Below are 13,917 nucleotides of genomic sequence, written 5' to 3' on the forward strand. Positions count from 1 at the left end.
CAAAATTGGTGCCCCCAAGAACATCATTGTACACTGAAGTGAGGAGGTGGGGAACCCTGAGGACAGGCAGAGGCTCAGAGGGCGCTTACCTGGTGTGAGACGCGGCATCATTTATGCTGAAGGTGCTATTCTCCCTTGTCAGTGGGCTTGAACCGCCCTGGCTCTTGCTGTGGATGTCCAGGCTCAGAGAGGACTCTGTTTTCCTGTCCATGCCATGGCCCTCAGTCTCTAAGGTCCTATCTGCCAGGGAGAGCACTTCACTGGAGCTGTGCCACAGGGGTGCCACCTTTTCTTTGCCTGGCCCTGAACGAGGTGAGGATGTCGAGGCCCCCAGGGAGGCCGTGCTGCCATGGCTGAGGCCGTAGGAGGCGGTGTCTATGCCGCTGTCGGCAGACGTGCCCTGTAGGTAGTTATAGCTGTTGAGGTCGGATTCCGTGCGGTCCCCGTCGTACCACTTCTCGTCGCTGTGGGCGCTCGACGCGCTGCTGGAGAGTGTGTTGCTGCTGGAGTGGCTGGAGTAGTGGCCATCAGACTGCAACAGAGCCAGAGTGTCAGACTGCAACAGAGTGAGAGTGACTCGTGTGCAGGGGTCACACCTTGAACACCAAGAAAGAATCACAGTGGTGGCACCCTGGCGTGTGTCTAACTACAGAGCTCTTCTAACAAGTCAAAGTAACACAAGAGTGCCTGGCATAGCATGAGGACTGGCAGGCTCATCAATGGCATCTGTGGCAGAGACGGCACATGTCCTCCAAGAACCCAATCTCTATCATTTCACTTAGGCCAACTCCACGGCACAATGACATGGAGGTCACTTTAGCCAGGAAAAATACAAGCTGTCACTGCTATCTTCCAAAGGTGTGCTTGACTCTGAAAGCCATGCTCAGTAGCTTAGTAGGCAGACTCCACGGTCAATGAAGTCTGCACTCTCGTGATGCCTCAGTTAGCACATGCTTAGGAACAGCTCCCAACCAATGCTGAAAGTCAGCATCTACACAGACGCCACGATAACTCAACTGGCAGCTGGGGTTGGGGGATGTCTCATCAATATATGGGTTTGAGACCCTGGATATTCACATGGACCAAAGGAAAAAGGGGCGGGGGGAACTGAATTCTTACTGCATGGAAAAACATTTTAGAAGACTCTGAAGACCTAAATGTAAAAGTCAAACATTTAAAACATGAAACAAACAAAAGGCGTAAGTCTCTGTGACCATGGATTACACCATGTTTCCTAGGTAGGACACCACAAAGACAAGAAACAGAAGGAAAAACAAAACAAAACAAACAAACAAACAAACATATGTAAACTAAATTTTATCAAAAACTAAAGACTTTTGTGTTTCCAGCAGTGCAATGAAGAATGGAATGACTTGTGCTCAGCGGTCTTGCCCGGGAAGACATTTAAGGGTCATGTGGAAAGGTGCTCAGTGTCACTGGCTATGGAGATAGAGATCAAAGCACAATGACAAAACACCTCCACACCAAATGGCAGACCAAAGAGGGGCAAATTATTCGAAGTGAAAACAGGTGGTAGCTACGGGAAAACAGCTGTAATTCCATTCTTGGTACAGACTCAAGAGAGACAAAAACGTATATTCACAAAAAAGATGCATGAGTGTTTATAACAGGGTTAATCATAATAGACAAAAGTAGACACAAACCCAGTGACTACTAACTCATGAATAGATTAAAAATAGGAAATATATCTTTCCATCCATCAATGGAATACTATTCAGTCACAAAAAGGAACAAACTGCGGGTGCAGCACCAACTTGGATAAGAATTTCAAATCTGTGTTTAATAAACGAAGTTAGACACAGAAGGCGAACCACCCTGACTTCCACTCATGTGCAATGGTAATACGCACAGGCAGAGTAGATTAGTGGTTCCCTGGGTCTTGGAAGGGACAGAAAGCTGGAGGTGATGACTAAAGGCTACAGGCTTACAGGATAATGAAGTGTCCTAAGATTAGATCATGGTGTGGACTATACAACTTTGAGTATGTGTATATGATTATCAATTACATGTATTTACTTAAATGTATGAGCATTGCATACACCACAATGATGTGTGGAGGTCAGGAACAGACTGCTGGTGTGGGTTCTGGGGATTGAATGCAGGTCATCAGGTTAGGTGGCAAGTGCCTTTACCTGCTGAGCCATTCTGAGCCTCTATTAAAGACCACTAAATCATACAATTAAGTGAATACATTTTATGGTATGTGATAACTCAATAAAGATGTGTGCACAGTTTTATAGAATTCACCAAAGAAACAGTTTTTTAAAAGGACTCTGAACTCAGGGCCTTACACATACTGAACAAATGCTCTGCAAGGAGATACATCCTCAGTCTGTGAGGTGGTGATACTGAAACGAAGAAGACAGGAAGCCTCGATATTTACTGGAGACAAGAGAGGAGGAGAAAGCTCTGTGAGCATCTGCTGGTGAAGAAAGGAGAGGAGCCCTTTACTGGCCGTGACCAGGGAGGGAAAACAGCTGTTGTCCTCCACATGAAACCCACACTTTAAACAGGCACCAACTCCATCACGTCATCAATGGAGTCTAACTTTTCTTGGTTAGAACAAGGACTGTTTTATTTTATTTAACTTTGATTTTAGACACTGTCTCAGTATGCTCCCCGAGCCGCACACTCCTCCGGCTCACTGCCTTCTGAGTGTCGGGGTAACATGTATGGACCATACCTGGGCACATGGAGGAGTTCTTCCAGCTTTGTGCCTGAGCTGCCATCTTGGGGCTGAACCACAGGCAGTCTCTGATCTTAAATGTGCCTCTGCTGAGTGAGAATGAGTGAGCAGAAACATAACTTGAAACTTTCTAGTAGCTAGAAAGTAAGAAGAGACCGCCAAAACTATTTAAGTAACATACTTGATCTGACCAAAGTGTGGGGTACCTTGAACATCCTCAGTCTGTGTGGGTGTAGCAGGTGGGTCTCACTTCCAATTACAGGAATTACAGTACAGTGCTCTAGATCAGTTACTTTGTTAGGCTTATGATGAACTTACATGGCCTTGTTTGTTTGGAGACAAGTGAACCACTGGATCCTGCCGCATCAGTCTCCCACTGGGGCTCTCTCGGAAAGCAGGCAGTACCTTAGATACTGCTGGGAGGTGGCATGTAGGCTCTGGAACACAGCACAGGACGTTATGGTGCAGGCACTACACAGGTACAAATATGAACTCTAAGAGCTCACTGCCCTGCCAACTCTGGGCATCAGCAGCAAGCTTGTTAGGCGTCTACACAAAAGACAGCAAGTCAGAATCTAGGTGGCTGGTGGATAAAGTTTGCGGCTAGTGACAACATCTTACATCATACACATTAGCATAGCCAAGTGACACCAAACCAAAGGCCACAAACAATTCAGCAAAAGTTTTCAACCAACTGTTGTCTTTGGGGGAAGTTCAGAATACATGGGTTAAATTCATGAACCATTCACTGCAGTGAGGCTAATCTAGCTCGGTATCCATTCCCTACACAGGCGTGGATGAAATCACACACTACTTACCGTGCCACCGGGGGAACATTTTACCTGTGAATTCATGGTGCTCGAGGACAAAAGAATTGCATCCCTGAGGTCCTCTATAACTGTAAGCTGACCACGACAGAACAGACACACAGACAGACACACAGACAGCTAGTTTACTTCAAATGATCGCTTCCACTATTCAGGTATCATGCTGACATTCAAGATGAGGTCCCCAAAACAAGAGGTAGTGGGTTCCCCCTGACTAGCCTGTAGAGAACACCAGGAATTACTGACTTCTCCAACACCCTTCCTGACCTGCAGAGGACCAGGCAGCAGGCTTCTGGAGCGTGACTCGCCACCATTGTGGCAGTAAGGTAAAAACACAAGGACCCATGGCTGCTAAGGTAACGCTGCAGAAGAGCCTGCTTAGATGTGATGTTGTCATCCCAACAGTACAACAACATATGGGATAACATCATTCTGCTGGAACAGGGAAGCAGACAGACTATGCCCAGGTTTTCTGAGTAGGGGATGGGTGGGTAAGACTGGGGTGAGAGACAGCTTTAATACAAGGCACATGGGATGAAGTGACTGTAACAAAGCAGGCCTTCAGGACCTAGGACTCACTTCTCTTCTTCAACCTCCATACAGTTATCTGGGGACAGTCACTCACACAGAACAAAAGTATCAACCTACAGGCATGAAATGTGCATCTCTGTAACCCATATTGATGATAATACTTTCAGGGAAAAGAGAAAAGGATTGTGGGATGGAGGTACAGGATGAGAGAATGGAAAACCCAACCTGACAGTGCATTACCAAGTCTTTAAGGTACGAATTGTGCCGACATCAAATTTCTGATGTGCCTGTAAAAGTTTAATTTCTGAATGGCAAAATTCCCTTGTGATGAGCAAAGTTCATGGTGCCACTGGAGTGGATAGATTTCTCCTCCACATCCTCAGAGGGCTATGTAATATGAACCTGACTGAGGGCCCACTGAGGAACCTGCTGTTGTGTTAAGGTATTTTCTTAGCTGATAGCCTAAGAGTGGAGGGGAAAGAATTTTTAAAAGTATCTATCAGGCAGGACAGAGTGTCTAACCAAGCTACAAATATGACAAAACAAAAATTCAATCTCTTATCTTGTACAGTGATTTATTTTCCCTTAAAATTCAGTATTAAGAATACTAAACTTCCCAGGCACAAGGTAAAACCAATCAACCAACCCACCCCAGCAAGCAGGGAGGAAGGTACTTAGGATACAAGAACTTATCAGACTAGTCTTCAAACATAATCCCTGGGTCATTCTGACTGACGTTTAGAGTCAGGAAAGAACCCCTGGTCCTATCTGTTGCTTTCATATACACACAGTCTAGCAGAGATTAATCCCCGAGCACTTGCTAACTGGGGCTGTCCTTACAACACTGTGCTTTGATACTATCAAGAGGTTGCCTTGCTCTGACAGCACTTTCATACAAATCATTCACTCACCCATCTGGTCAGCAAGGCTGTCCTCACTTCTCTGCCAGCTGGGTGTGGATTTTCCACTGCCACCAATATCCGACTGGGTGTTCTGCCTGTCGATGGAAGCTGGGGATCTTCGGCTCACCCCAAACCTGTGTGGTTCCCCCAAACAAAAGCAAGACACATCAGAGTCGTCACCCACAAGGTAAAGAGAGTCCTGGTTCTGATGACAGGTATTACCAGTTTCTGTTTGCACGTCTGTGCACGCAGATACATATCTCTACTCAGGAAGGCACGCTTATTATTAAAATCAAGTGTTAACTAGGGCACGGAGCTTGCCAGCAGAAGGCACAGAAAGAAACCCAAGTTCACCAGGCCAGATAGTCAAGTTCAGACTGTCATTTACCATCAACCTTGAATTGAAGTCATTCATACACATTTTCTCAACAGTACATCTCGGGGTTGGGGCTGTCCCTCCTAATTCAATGATGTACTAAATCATTACGTCACTCTGACATCATCACTTTCTGAGCACTGTACTCTGGTCTGAAAAATGACAAGTATTGCTTATATTATGTGCAAGTCACTTTCTAATTTTATGAATTTTACATTGCTGTTAGGAAGGGCAACTTGGAAGAAGGTAAGCTGGCATATAAAATAGTAAATGTCTACTGAGTCAGTTTGATTTTCCCCTTGAAAAAACAGTAACACTTCTTTAATTACATCATATGAAATCTGTCTACATGAACATCAACAATATGAATTCTGCAACCAGAAAGGACTAGAGTGTAGAATCCAAGTATTTATTTGGAAATATACCACATTTCTCATGGTTACTAACTAATGAACTTCTAAAGAACTTATATAACACAGGCCTCTATTGATTCTCTATCGACTAATGTCTGTGCCTTCCCGTGATGACTGGCACATGGCCAGGACCTGTTAAGAGCCATCCTGGGAAGGCTAGGACCCTGGGAGTGGGTAAACACGAAGCTGAATTGGAACTGGTGACCCAGTAGGACTAAACACGGCCTCCGAGCGCTGTCTCCGTTTTATCTCCCAGCTAACTGGGATAGTTTCAATGTCCTAGGACCAAGGAATGAACAAGCTAATGCACACAGGTGCAGACATAAGGCCCACTGAGGGAGAGGGAGGGCACTAACATGGCACACTGTCCACAGAGACCCACCGTATGCTGGTTACTGCTATGACGTCATGCATGCCTAACACTAAAAGGTGTCCAGCAAAGTACAAACACTTGAACATCGACTTGGACATAGCTTTTACTGGTAAGGGAAACTTCAGGATCCAATTTCATCTACAGGCAACAGTGAGATGCACCAGAGCATGAGACAGACTACCCCTTGCCTCAGAGAAGTGCATAGAAACAGCTTTGGTGGGAGCAGAGGCGCATACATTTAATCCTAGCACTTGGAAGAAAAAGACAGAAAGATCCCTGAGTTTGAAGCCAACCAGGTCTACACAGAAACTGTGTCTTGAAAAACCAAACACCACCACCACCAACAACAACAACAACAAACAACAAACCACAACAACCCGAGCTAACACCACAGAAGTAGCCTTGGCATATGGAGGCAGCACTGCATCGGCATCAGCAGCCATCAGTTTAAAAGACCATCCCCAGGTACAAAAGACATAGCGTGGTTTAGTGTGCAGTCCAAGGTGAGCTCAGTAAAGACCCCAGGCCCCCACCACCACCTAGGGTACAGGGTTAGTCACTGCATGCCCAGGGGAATAATCGCTGCCTTGTTAACAAGAGAGGAGCACCCAGGCATGGGGCTCAGGGTGTTGATCATCAGCCACACTAATGTCTCCACTCGCTTTGTTGATAGACATTTAGAGCATATCACAGACAGGAAAACATTTTTTTTTTTTGGTTCACTCCTTTACATTTTAGTACTAAAGATGGAGGGATGTTGACTACTTCATTTCGAAGGTAAATCATACCATATAAAATCTAATTAAAATAAGAAATAATTAGTTGGGTTTATGATATGATAAAATAAGTGACTCACAATCCCTCTGCAGGGACCAATGAAGAAAAGCTAAAATTATTTTCTAGTCATTACTGAAGCAATTACGTACGATGTGTGCCCTTCAGACAGGCAACTGACGGAGACAACAGCGTGGAGGAGTGTTCTGGAGTGGTTTCATCACCTACCTTCTGTTAACAAAAACACAAAGCAACCCCTCCCCCCACACACAACAAAATCATACTCAATAGTTGTGAAAAAGTGAGGGGCTGGCTCAGTAGCTACGAGCACTTCCAGAGGATGTGAGTTTGATTCCCAGAACCTATATGGTAGCTCACAACCATCCACAATTGCAATTCCAGGGGATCCAATACCCTCTTCAGCTCCAAGGGTAACAAGCACACACATGGTGCATATACATATGTGAGCAGAACACTCGTGCACATATAAATAAATCAATCTTTTAAGAAACACCCAACAGAAATACTAGTTATCGTAAGTAAACATCCACTATAAGGACATTATGAGTAGCTTGCTAATTTTCGGCATGGTGAAATCTCAGAAAAGTAATCAAATCCCATGCCTGTATGTTAAACAGTCCTTAGAAAAATGTGGAATAGAACCATTTGATTTTTGAATGGTTCAAGTTCTTTCTCAGGGCCAGCAGCACCCAAAGCTTGGTTTTCTTATCTGAGCAAAGGCAGCCTGTGTGTGGCATGCTGTGCTTCCAAGCCTCAGACACTCCAGCACCCTGAGCCTTCAGCGGGCTTTAAACTTGGTGCATTTCTCTTCCTTTTTGAAAGTTTTGTTCTGTTTTCTAGTGGTGCTGCAGACAAAACCTTGCCTTGTGCAAGCTAGTTAAGAGCCACAGCCAGCCTGCTCTATGAGCTTTGTTGGAGGCAAACCGTTACTTTTGGGAATTTAGTGTCAATGAGGATTTAAAAACAAAAAAAACAAATAACTGCTGGGTAATGGTGGTTCATGCCTTTAGTTACAGTGCTTGGGAGGCAGAGGCAGGAGGATTCCTATGAATTCAAGGCCAGCCTAGAATACAAAGAGAGTTCCAGGACAGCCAGGGCTACACAGAGAAACTCTGTCTCAAAAAACTCAACAACAGAAAACAAATCAATAAAACACAGGCCTCTTACAAGACAATTTTGAGCTTTGGGTGTGGTTATCACTTTCTCTATATCAACAGGAATATGAACTCCATTGTAAGGAATGTTCTACTGTTTACTTTGGAGGAAATACATGACAAAATCCTTCTGGTGGCACTGAATGGTCCATGTGATGGAGGAACTGACGATATCTGACCTTGCTGCCACACAGGTTCAAGACTGACCATGTTCTTCAGTGGTTTGACCTAGACACTGGGACAGACTTCTGTCTGGAGGACTAGCCACATCTTCCCTGCTGGCTTCATGCAGTCCTGTGTGGCCGGTCTGGATGGGTTTCACTATACATGTCTGAACACAGAGGATACTGAGGATGAACTCTAGATACCTACCCTTCCGGCATGGATTTTTGTCTGTAAGTGCCACCCCCAGAGCCAGTCTCACTGGACGAAGACAAGTTGCTGGGGGAGTTACGGCACTGGGATCTCGCCAAAGCCATGGATGAGACTGTCACATAGATGTCCGAACCAGGAGACAGCCTGCAAGTATGAAGTGAAGATAGGAAGTCAACAACTCAGGGAGAAAAACCCCAAGGTACAGCAGAAGATATCATACAAACACCACAAAAGCAGGGATCCCATGGAGATAGTGGAAGTACAGTCAGCTGGAAGGCCACAAGAGAGAAACCTCCCCTAACACTGCCCTTAAGGGACAGCTGGGAAGCTGCCTCCAAGAGGGTGAAGTCCATCAAAAAGTACAGGGGAAAAGACAGAGAAAACACACATGCTTCCTAAAAAGCTGCCAGGATTCCATCAGGTGAAGTGCTATGTAGTCTCCAGGCTGGCAGGGAAGAAGGGAACTGGATGCCAGTGACATTAACCAGTTGATTCCAGTTTCTCACCCTGCCCACTTAACAGCCCATAGAAAGCAGAAGAGGGCGTCAGATCCCCTGGAACTGGAGTTACAGACAATTGTGAGCTGCCATTTGGGTGCTGGAAACCAATTCAGGTTCTCCGAAAGAGCATCTAGTACTCTTAACCACTGAGTCCTCCCCCACCCTGCCCAGCACTACTGTGTTTGACAGGAGAAAAATCACGAATAGCGAGCACCAAAGTTGGATGTCCCTATACTCTCTTCTACTCAGGGTTCTCTGTGATTCCCCACAATCCACTCAGATATAACCAGGACTTGAGTGGAGCAGCAGTGGAAAGCACAAGCTACAAACAATAAAACTGAGTAAGAATTAGGGAACAACACAGACTCAAGGCCACATGATGCTACTTGTCTTTCTGACCCAGAGTCTGTGCAACTAACACTGAGAGATTTCAGATGTGGTTCCATTTTGTACAGCTTTGATCCTGTCACTGCAAAGAGGAAGAAATGCTATAGAGAAAAGGGAAAGTCAGGATGGAAGTAGAATCCGAGCCAGCTGGGGCCAATGGGACATCCATGCAGCTGAGTCACGCTGACGGGCATGGTAAAATGTTTAGTCCATGGCACCTTGGGCAAAGTTAAGACATAACTTTTACCTGTGGCTTTAGAGCTTTTGTCCTGTAGCCTTTTCTGCAAAACATACATTAAACTTAAACACCTCACGCTCATTCTCAGCATCGGCTCTGCCACTTGGCAAATGTATCAGAAAATTCTACTCGGTTATTGGAGTTAGCCCAAAATGAAAACAAGTCTTTCCAGAAGGCTGGCTTTCATCCCACTTCTCCTCTGCATTTATGTAACTCAATAGTGGCTTTGTCTTCTGACTGTCCACATGAGAGGATACACTCAGGGCAACTGGAGGAAAGCCACCCCAGTGTGTTTACATCTCCAAATACATGAGTTCTGGGCAAAGAAAATTTAGAATCAGCTTAACCCTTGTGACATACAGCTCTGCTGTTTCCAATACTGTGACTCTGATGCCATCATGCCAATGTTTAAGAGTCCTACTCAGGAGCAGAAGGTGTGACTGCCTGGGTGCTGGCAGTCTAGTTCTGCAGAGCTGGAGGCTAGCTGTTGCTGGGCATTGTGTCACTTAGAAGTGGTCCCCTGGAAAGGGAAGCAGTCGCTTCTCATTGGTTTCAGCATGCTGACCTCCCTGACTTGTACTGAGCCCTCCCAGTCTAAGCACATCTGTTTTAGGGACTACTGTGCACAGTAACTTGCCTTTTCCTCTACAATAAATCCAGCTCTGCCTGCTTTGCTAGATTTTAAAAGGGACCAAAACATTAAATATTAATGGCCACACAGGCTTAGAGAAGGAAGATTAAATGCCTTTCAATTGGTATGTAAAGGCTGGAGGTAACCAACAACTTTCTGACTGGATTTAAGGCCTGTTCCACAGGAGGAAACGGACGCCTGGTACTATAATCTAAGAAGCCATGGCTGACTGTAGGCTGACTGTACTATGATTTTGTTAAATGGACACACTACCAAACTACCCTCTAAACTTCTATCTGTTCACCCTTAGAGCAGCGCAGCTGTCAGAGCTCATCAGAGAGAGCAGTGATTAACACAGAAACTCAAAACTGGTCCAAGGGATCTCCACTAAATGACTACGGAGTGTTTAGCCACAAGCAGAACATCAAACTCCCTCCTCAAAGCTTAGGGACCACTGCAGAAGAGGGAGTAGAGAGAGTCTAAGAGCCAGAGGTCAAGGAGGAGCATAGGGAAATGCTGGCTTTGGACTTAGCAGGATAGCTGTGCTTATGAACTCACAGCACCTGTGTTTGCCTGGACAAGACCTGCACATGATCAAGCCAGGAAACATTCTAGCATGGAGGGGGAAGAAATTTATACACTCCTACCCTTGAGTGTGTTGGTCTGAATGAGGCTCATGTTTGAATGTTTGGTCCCCAGTTGGTAGAACCGCTTAGTAAGGATTAGCAGGTGTGGCCTTTTTGGAAGAGAGCTATCATTATAACTAGGCTTTGAGGTTTCAAAAGCTCATGTCTTTTACAGTTAGTACTCTCGCTTCTCCTCTCCCTCTCTCCTCCCTCCATCTTTCTCTGCCTCCTGCTTGTGGATCAGATAAGTTCTCAGTTTCTACCCCAGTATCATTCCTTCCCACCCTGCTGCCATGCTTTCTGCCTTGACAAAAACTGTAAGCAAGCCTCTAATTAAATACTTTCTTTTGCAAGATGCCTTGAACATAGTGTCTCTTCACAGCAAGGGAAAAGGAATCAAGACACTGGAGAAATATAGTTGATGGCTTCTAAGAGAGGGAGAACTCTTTCTCTGAGAGTGGGGTCCCTGGCAGGTGCACTACAGTCCTGTGGAATGTCTCATATTCAGAGTGTGTGGGACTCAACTGGAGTTGACGGATTAAGGGGAATAAAAAAGACATGAAGTTTACGGGAGGGAATTTGGGAGGAGCTGTGGGGAGGAGAGGGAAGACTATGATCAAAATACACTGTGTGAAATTTTCAAAGGATTAAATTATACTAAAAAAAAATTACAGAACCTACTCCTAGATATGTAATAACATAATCCATGCCCTGCATTTTCTATGGATCAACCCACAGGCCCACAGTCAGTGTACTGAAGTGAGTCTTAAAACCTGCTGTTCCAGACAGTCACTGATTACAACTTACCAATCCATCAGAAAGGACTTCTCAATGCCCAAGTAGTTAGTGGCAAGATAGTTTCCTGAGTAGTTAGGATTAATTATACTTCTATTTCCTTCTTTTAGCTCCAAAGTGACAATATTGCCTAGATGTATCCACAGAGACAAGGCCCTCTGTCACCCAAGTGCAAGCATGGAAAAACAGTAAAAACAATCGAGAGGGTTTCAAATATCAGAGTGAGTGACAAATTATATACTCCAGTTCGTAATTAAGCACAGCATTTTGGCCACAACTTAGCAATTAAAGCTCGATCCACTCAGGGAATAAGACCAAGTTATCTGTCCTTATCAGTATACCCCAACCAGGACCCTTCCAGAATGATGTACACAGGACTTTCTCTGAAGCAACTCAAGGTTACAGAATAATGACTGTTCTACCCAGTAGCTTCTGCATGGGTTCTGTTCACATTCAAGCAACCAAAAGACCGTCTACTGTGTACTCTGGGAAGAGCTATGGCTGGTCCCAATTTCAGCCCATTAGCTGTTCAGGCAGGGGCTGGAAATCTTCCTTTCATGAGCCTCCTACAAGGTTCATTTCAAACAAGGCAGAATGCTGAGACACAGCTGTGAGTATTCATAGCCTGGCACACACCATGGGTGCCTTTTGACAAGAATCAATTTAGTATCTAAGGGTGTTTCCAGAGGAAGGAAGAGAAAAACTGAAATAATTGTAGATAGGACCAGTCATTTAACTTGTAGGACCTAGCATATAATGAAAATGTAAGTTTCCTTGTTCACACAGCATTACAAACTTCCAAAGACAGCATTCCAAAGATAACAGCAGATGAGACGGTTAAGTAAGAAGACTGAAGTTGGGGCAGATAAACTCAACAGTCATCTTAAGTAGTACCCAAGTAAGTTATGACAGTCAGAGGGAAGCAAGATGAAGGAAATGCACTTGCCATAGGACTTTAGAAAAGCAGGCTAGTGACGAAAGTCTGAAGGGCCATGTACACATGTAAGGGGAGAGGCTGACCTCCACATGGCATATGAGACTGGGCACAGAAAGCACAAGCCACTTGACAACTCTTCCCCAAATTCAACTAGCAAGATCAGCTTTAAGGCCCATTTAATTTGAAGATTGATTCTGTAGCATTTCCATGACTTCTGCTAGTGTACTGGCCATCAGAGTTGTTTTCAGAACAGCAGACAACCTGAATTAACCAGAATTACACAATGTTCCTGAAAACAAACTAGCCTCAACATATGGTCACCAAGGGGTACAGCCTATACCCCTGGTACCCTGGTTTCCAGGCAGATTATCTGATAGCACAGGTGGCTGTGCAGGGGGAAGGCTTCTGTGGTAAGGTTTTCCAAGGCTATGTATAAAACATGGGTTGGAGAAAGGGCTTCTGGGAAGTTCAGAGCCTGGGCCTGTCACTCCCTGGGCTATCCTGGAGGCTTCTGAAGCCCATGCTGTTGTGCCATCTTCTGGAGGCCCAACTAGCAGACGCCCTTTTGATATCACTAACAATGTGGAGATGTAACTCTCATGATGCCAACACACTTGCTCTCACGGAGCGGCACAGAAGAGGAGCCTGGGCCTGGTGTTTCTCTGCCATGACCAGCCCTTGATTTTCTACTTTACTTGAAGATAGACCTAACACCTGAACTCAGGTTCTATCATATAAAAGATTCAGTCAAGAACTTGTATTTCATGTGAGATTAATTTAGACAAATTTTATTAGGATATATTTTAAAATAAGAGTCTGCTAAACAGCACCAACATAAGTGAAAGCAGTTCTACTCAAATCCAGCTTGAACGATTAGCATACCAAAGACATTACCATAAAAAGACCCTCTTATTTTCTTCCAAATTAGTGCAAGTTCCATTATTCATGGGTACCCAATAGATGTCTCAGTGTTTGCTGGTTCTTAGAATATAATGACGAACAAGACAGGCTAAATCAGAACCTTTAGACAAATAGGATTAAGATAAAATATAACAAATTCTGTGAGCAAATCTGATGATGTCAACATTGGGGGGGGGAATTAAGGCAGAGACAGGAAAATAAAGTTTTGGAGAAACTGAAAATGACTTTTCAGAAGATAGATGGGAGCTGAGCTGTGAGGAGTGGAAAGGGACCGGGTTGGGCTTGAGTGTTCACAGAGGAGGATGTGACACTTTCAGGGACAGAGGTGGGAGTGATGGTGTGTGTGTGTGTGTGTGTGTGTGTGTGTGTGTGTGTGTGAGAGAGAGAGAGAGAGAGAGAGAGAGAGAGAGAGAGAGAGAGAGAGAGAGA

General features: G+C 44.9%; 1 protein-coding gene across 3 annotated transcripts in view; it reads right to left on the reverse strand.

Moving 5' to 3' along the window:
- Sipa1l1 (signal induced proliferation associated 1 like 1) overlaps positions 1–13,917 on the reverse strand; it is a 198,361-nt gene that overhangs the window by 30,814 nt on the left and 153,630 nt on the right. For 2 of the 3 annotated variants that reach the window (XM_028782144.1, XM_028782143.1), the window contains exons 13-16: positions 8,451–8,597; positions 4,977–5,101; positions 3,026–3,144; positions 90–532 (exon numbers count right to left, since the gene is read on the reverse strand). In XM_028782144.1, the coding sequence (XP_028637977.1) occupies positions 90–532; positions 3,026–3,144; positions 4,977–5,101; positions 8,451–8,597 (834 nt within the window). The remainder of the gene's footprint in view (positions 1–89; positions 533–3,025; positions 3,145–4,976; positions 5,102–8,450; positions 8,598–13,917) is intronic. The other variant, XM_028782145.1, reaches the window with a different exon arrangement.

Source organism: Grammomys surdaster, unplaced genomic scaffold (genome assembly GCF_004785775.1).
Source record: "Grammomys surdaster isolate TR1022 unplaced genomic scaffold, NIH_TR_1.0 721, whole genome shotgun sequence".
Classification (NCBI taxonomy): domain Eukaryota; kingdom Metazoa; phylum Chordata; class Mammalia; order Rodentia; family Muridae; genus Grammomys; species Grammomys surdaster.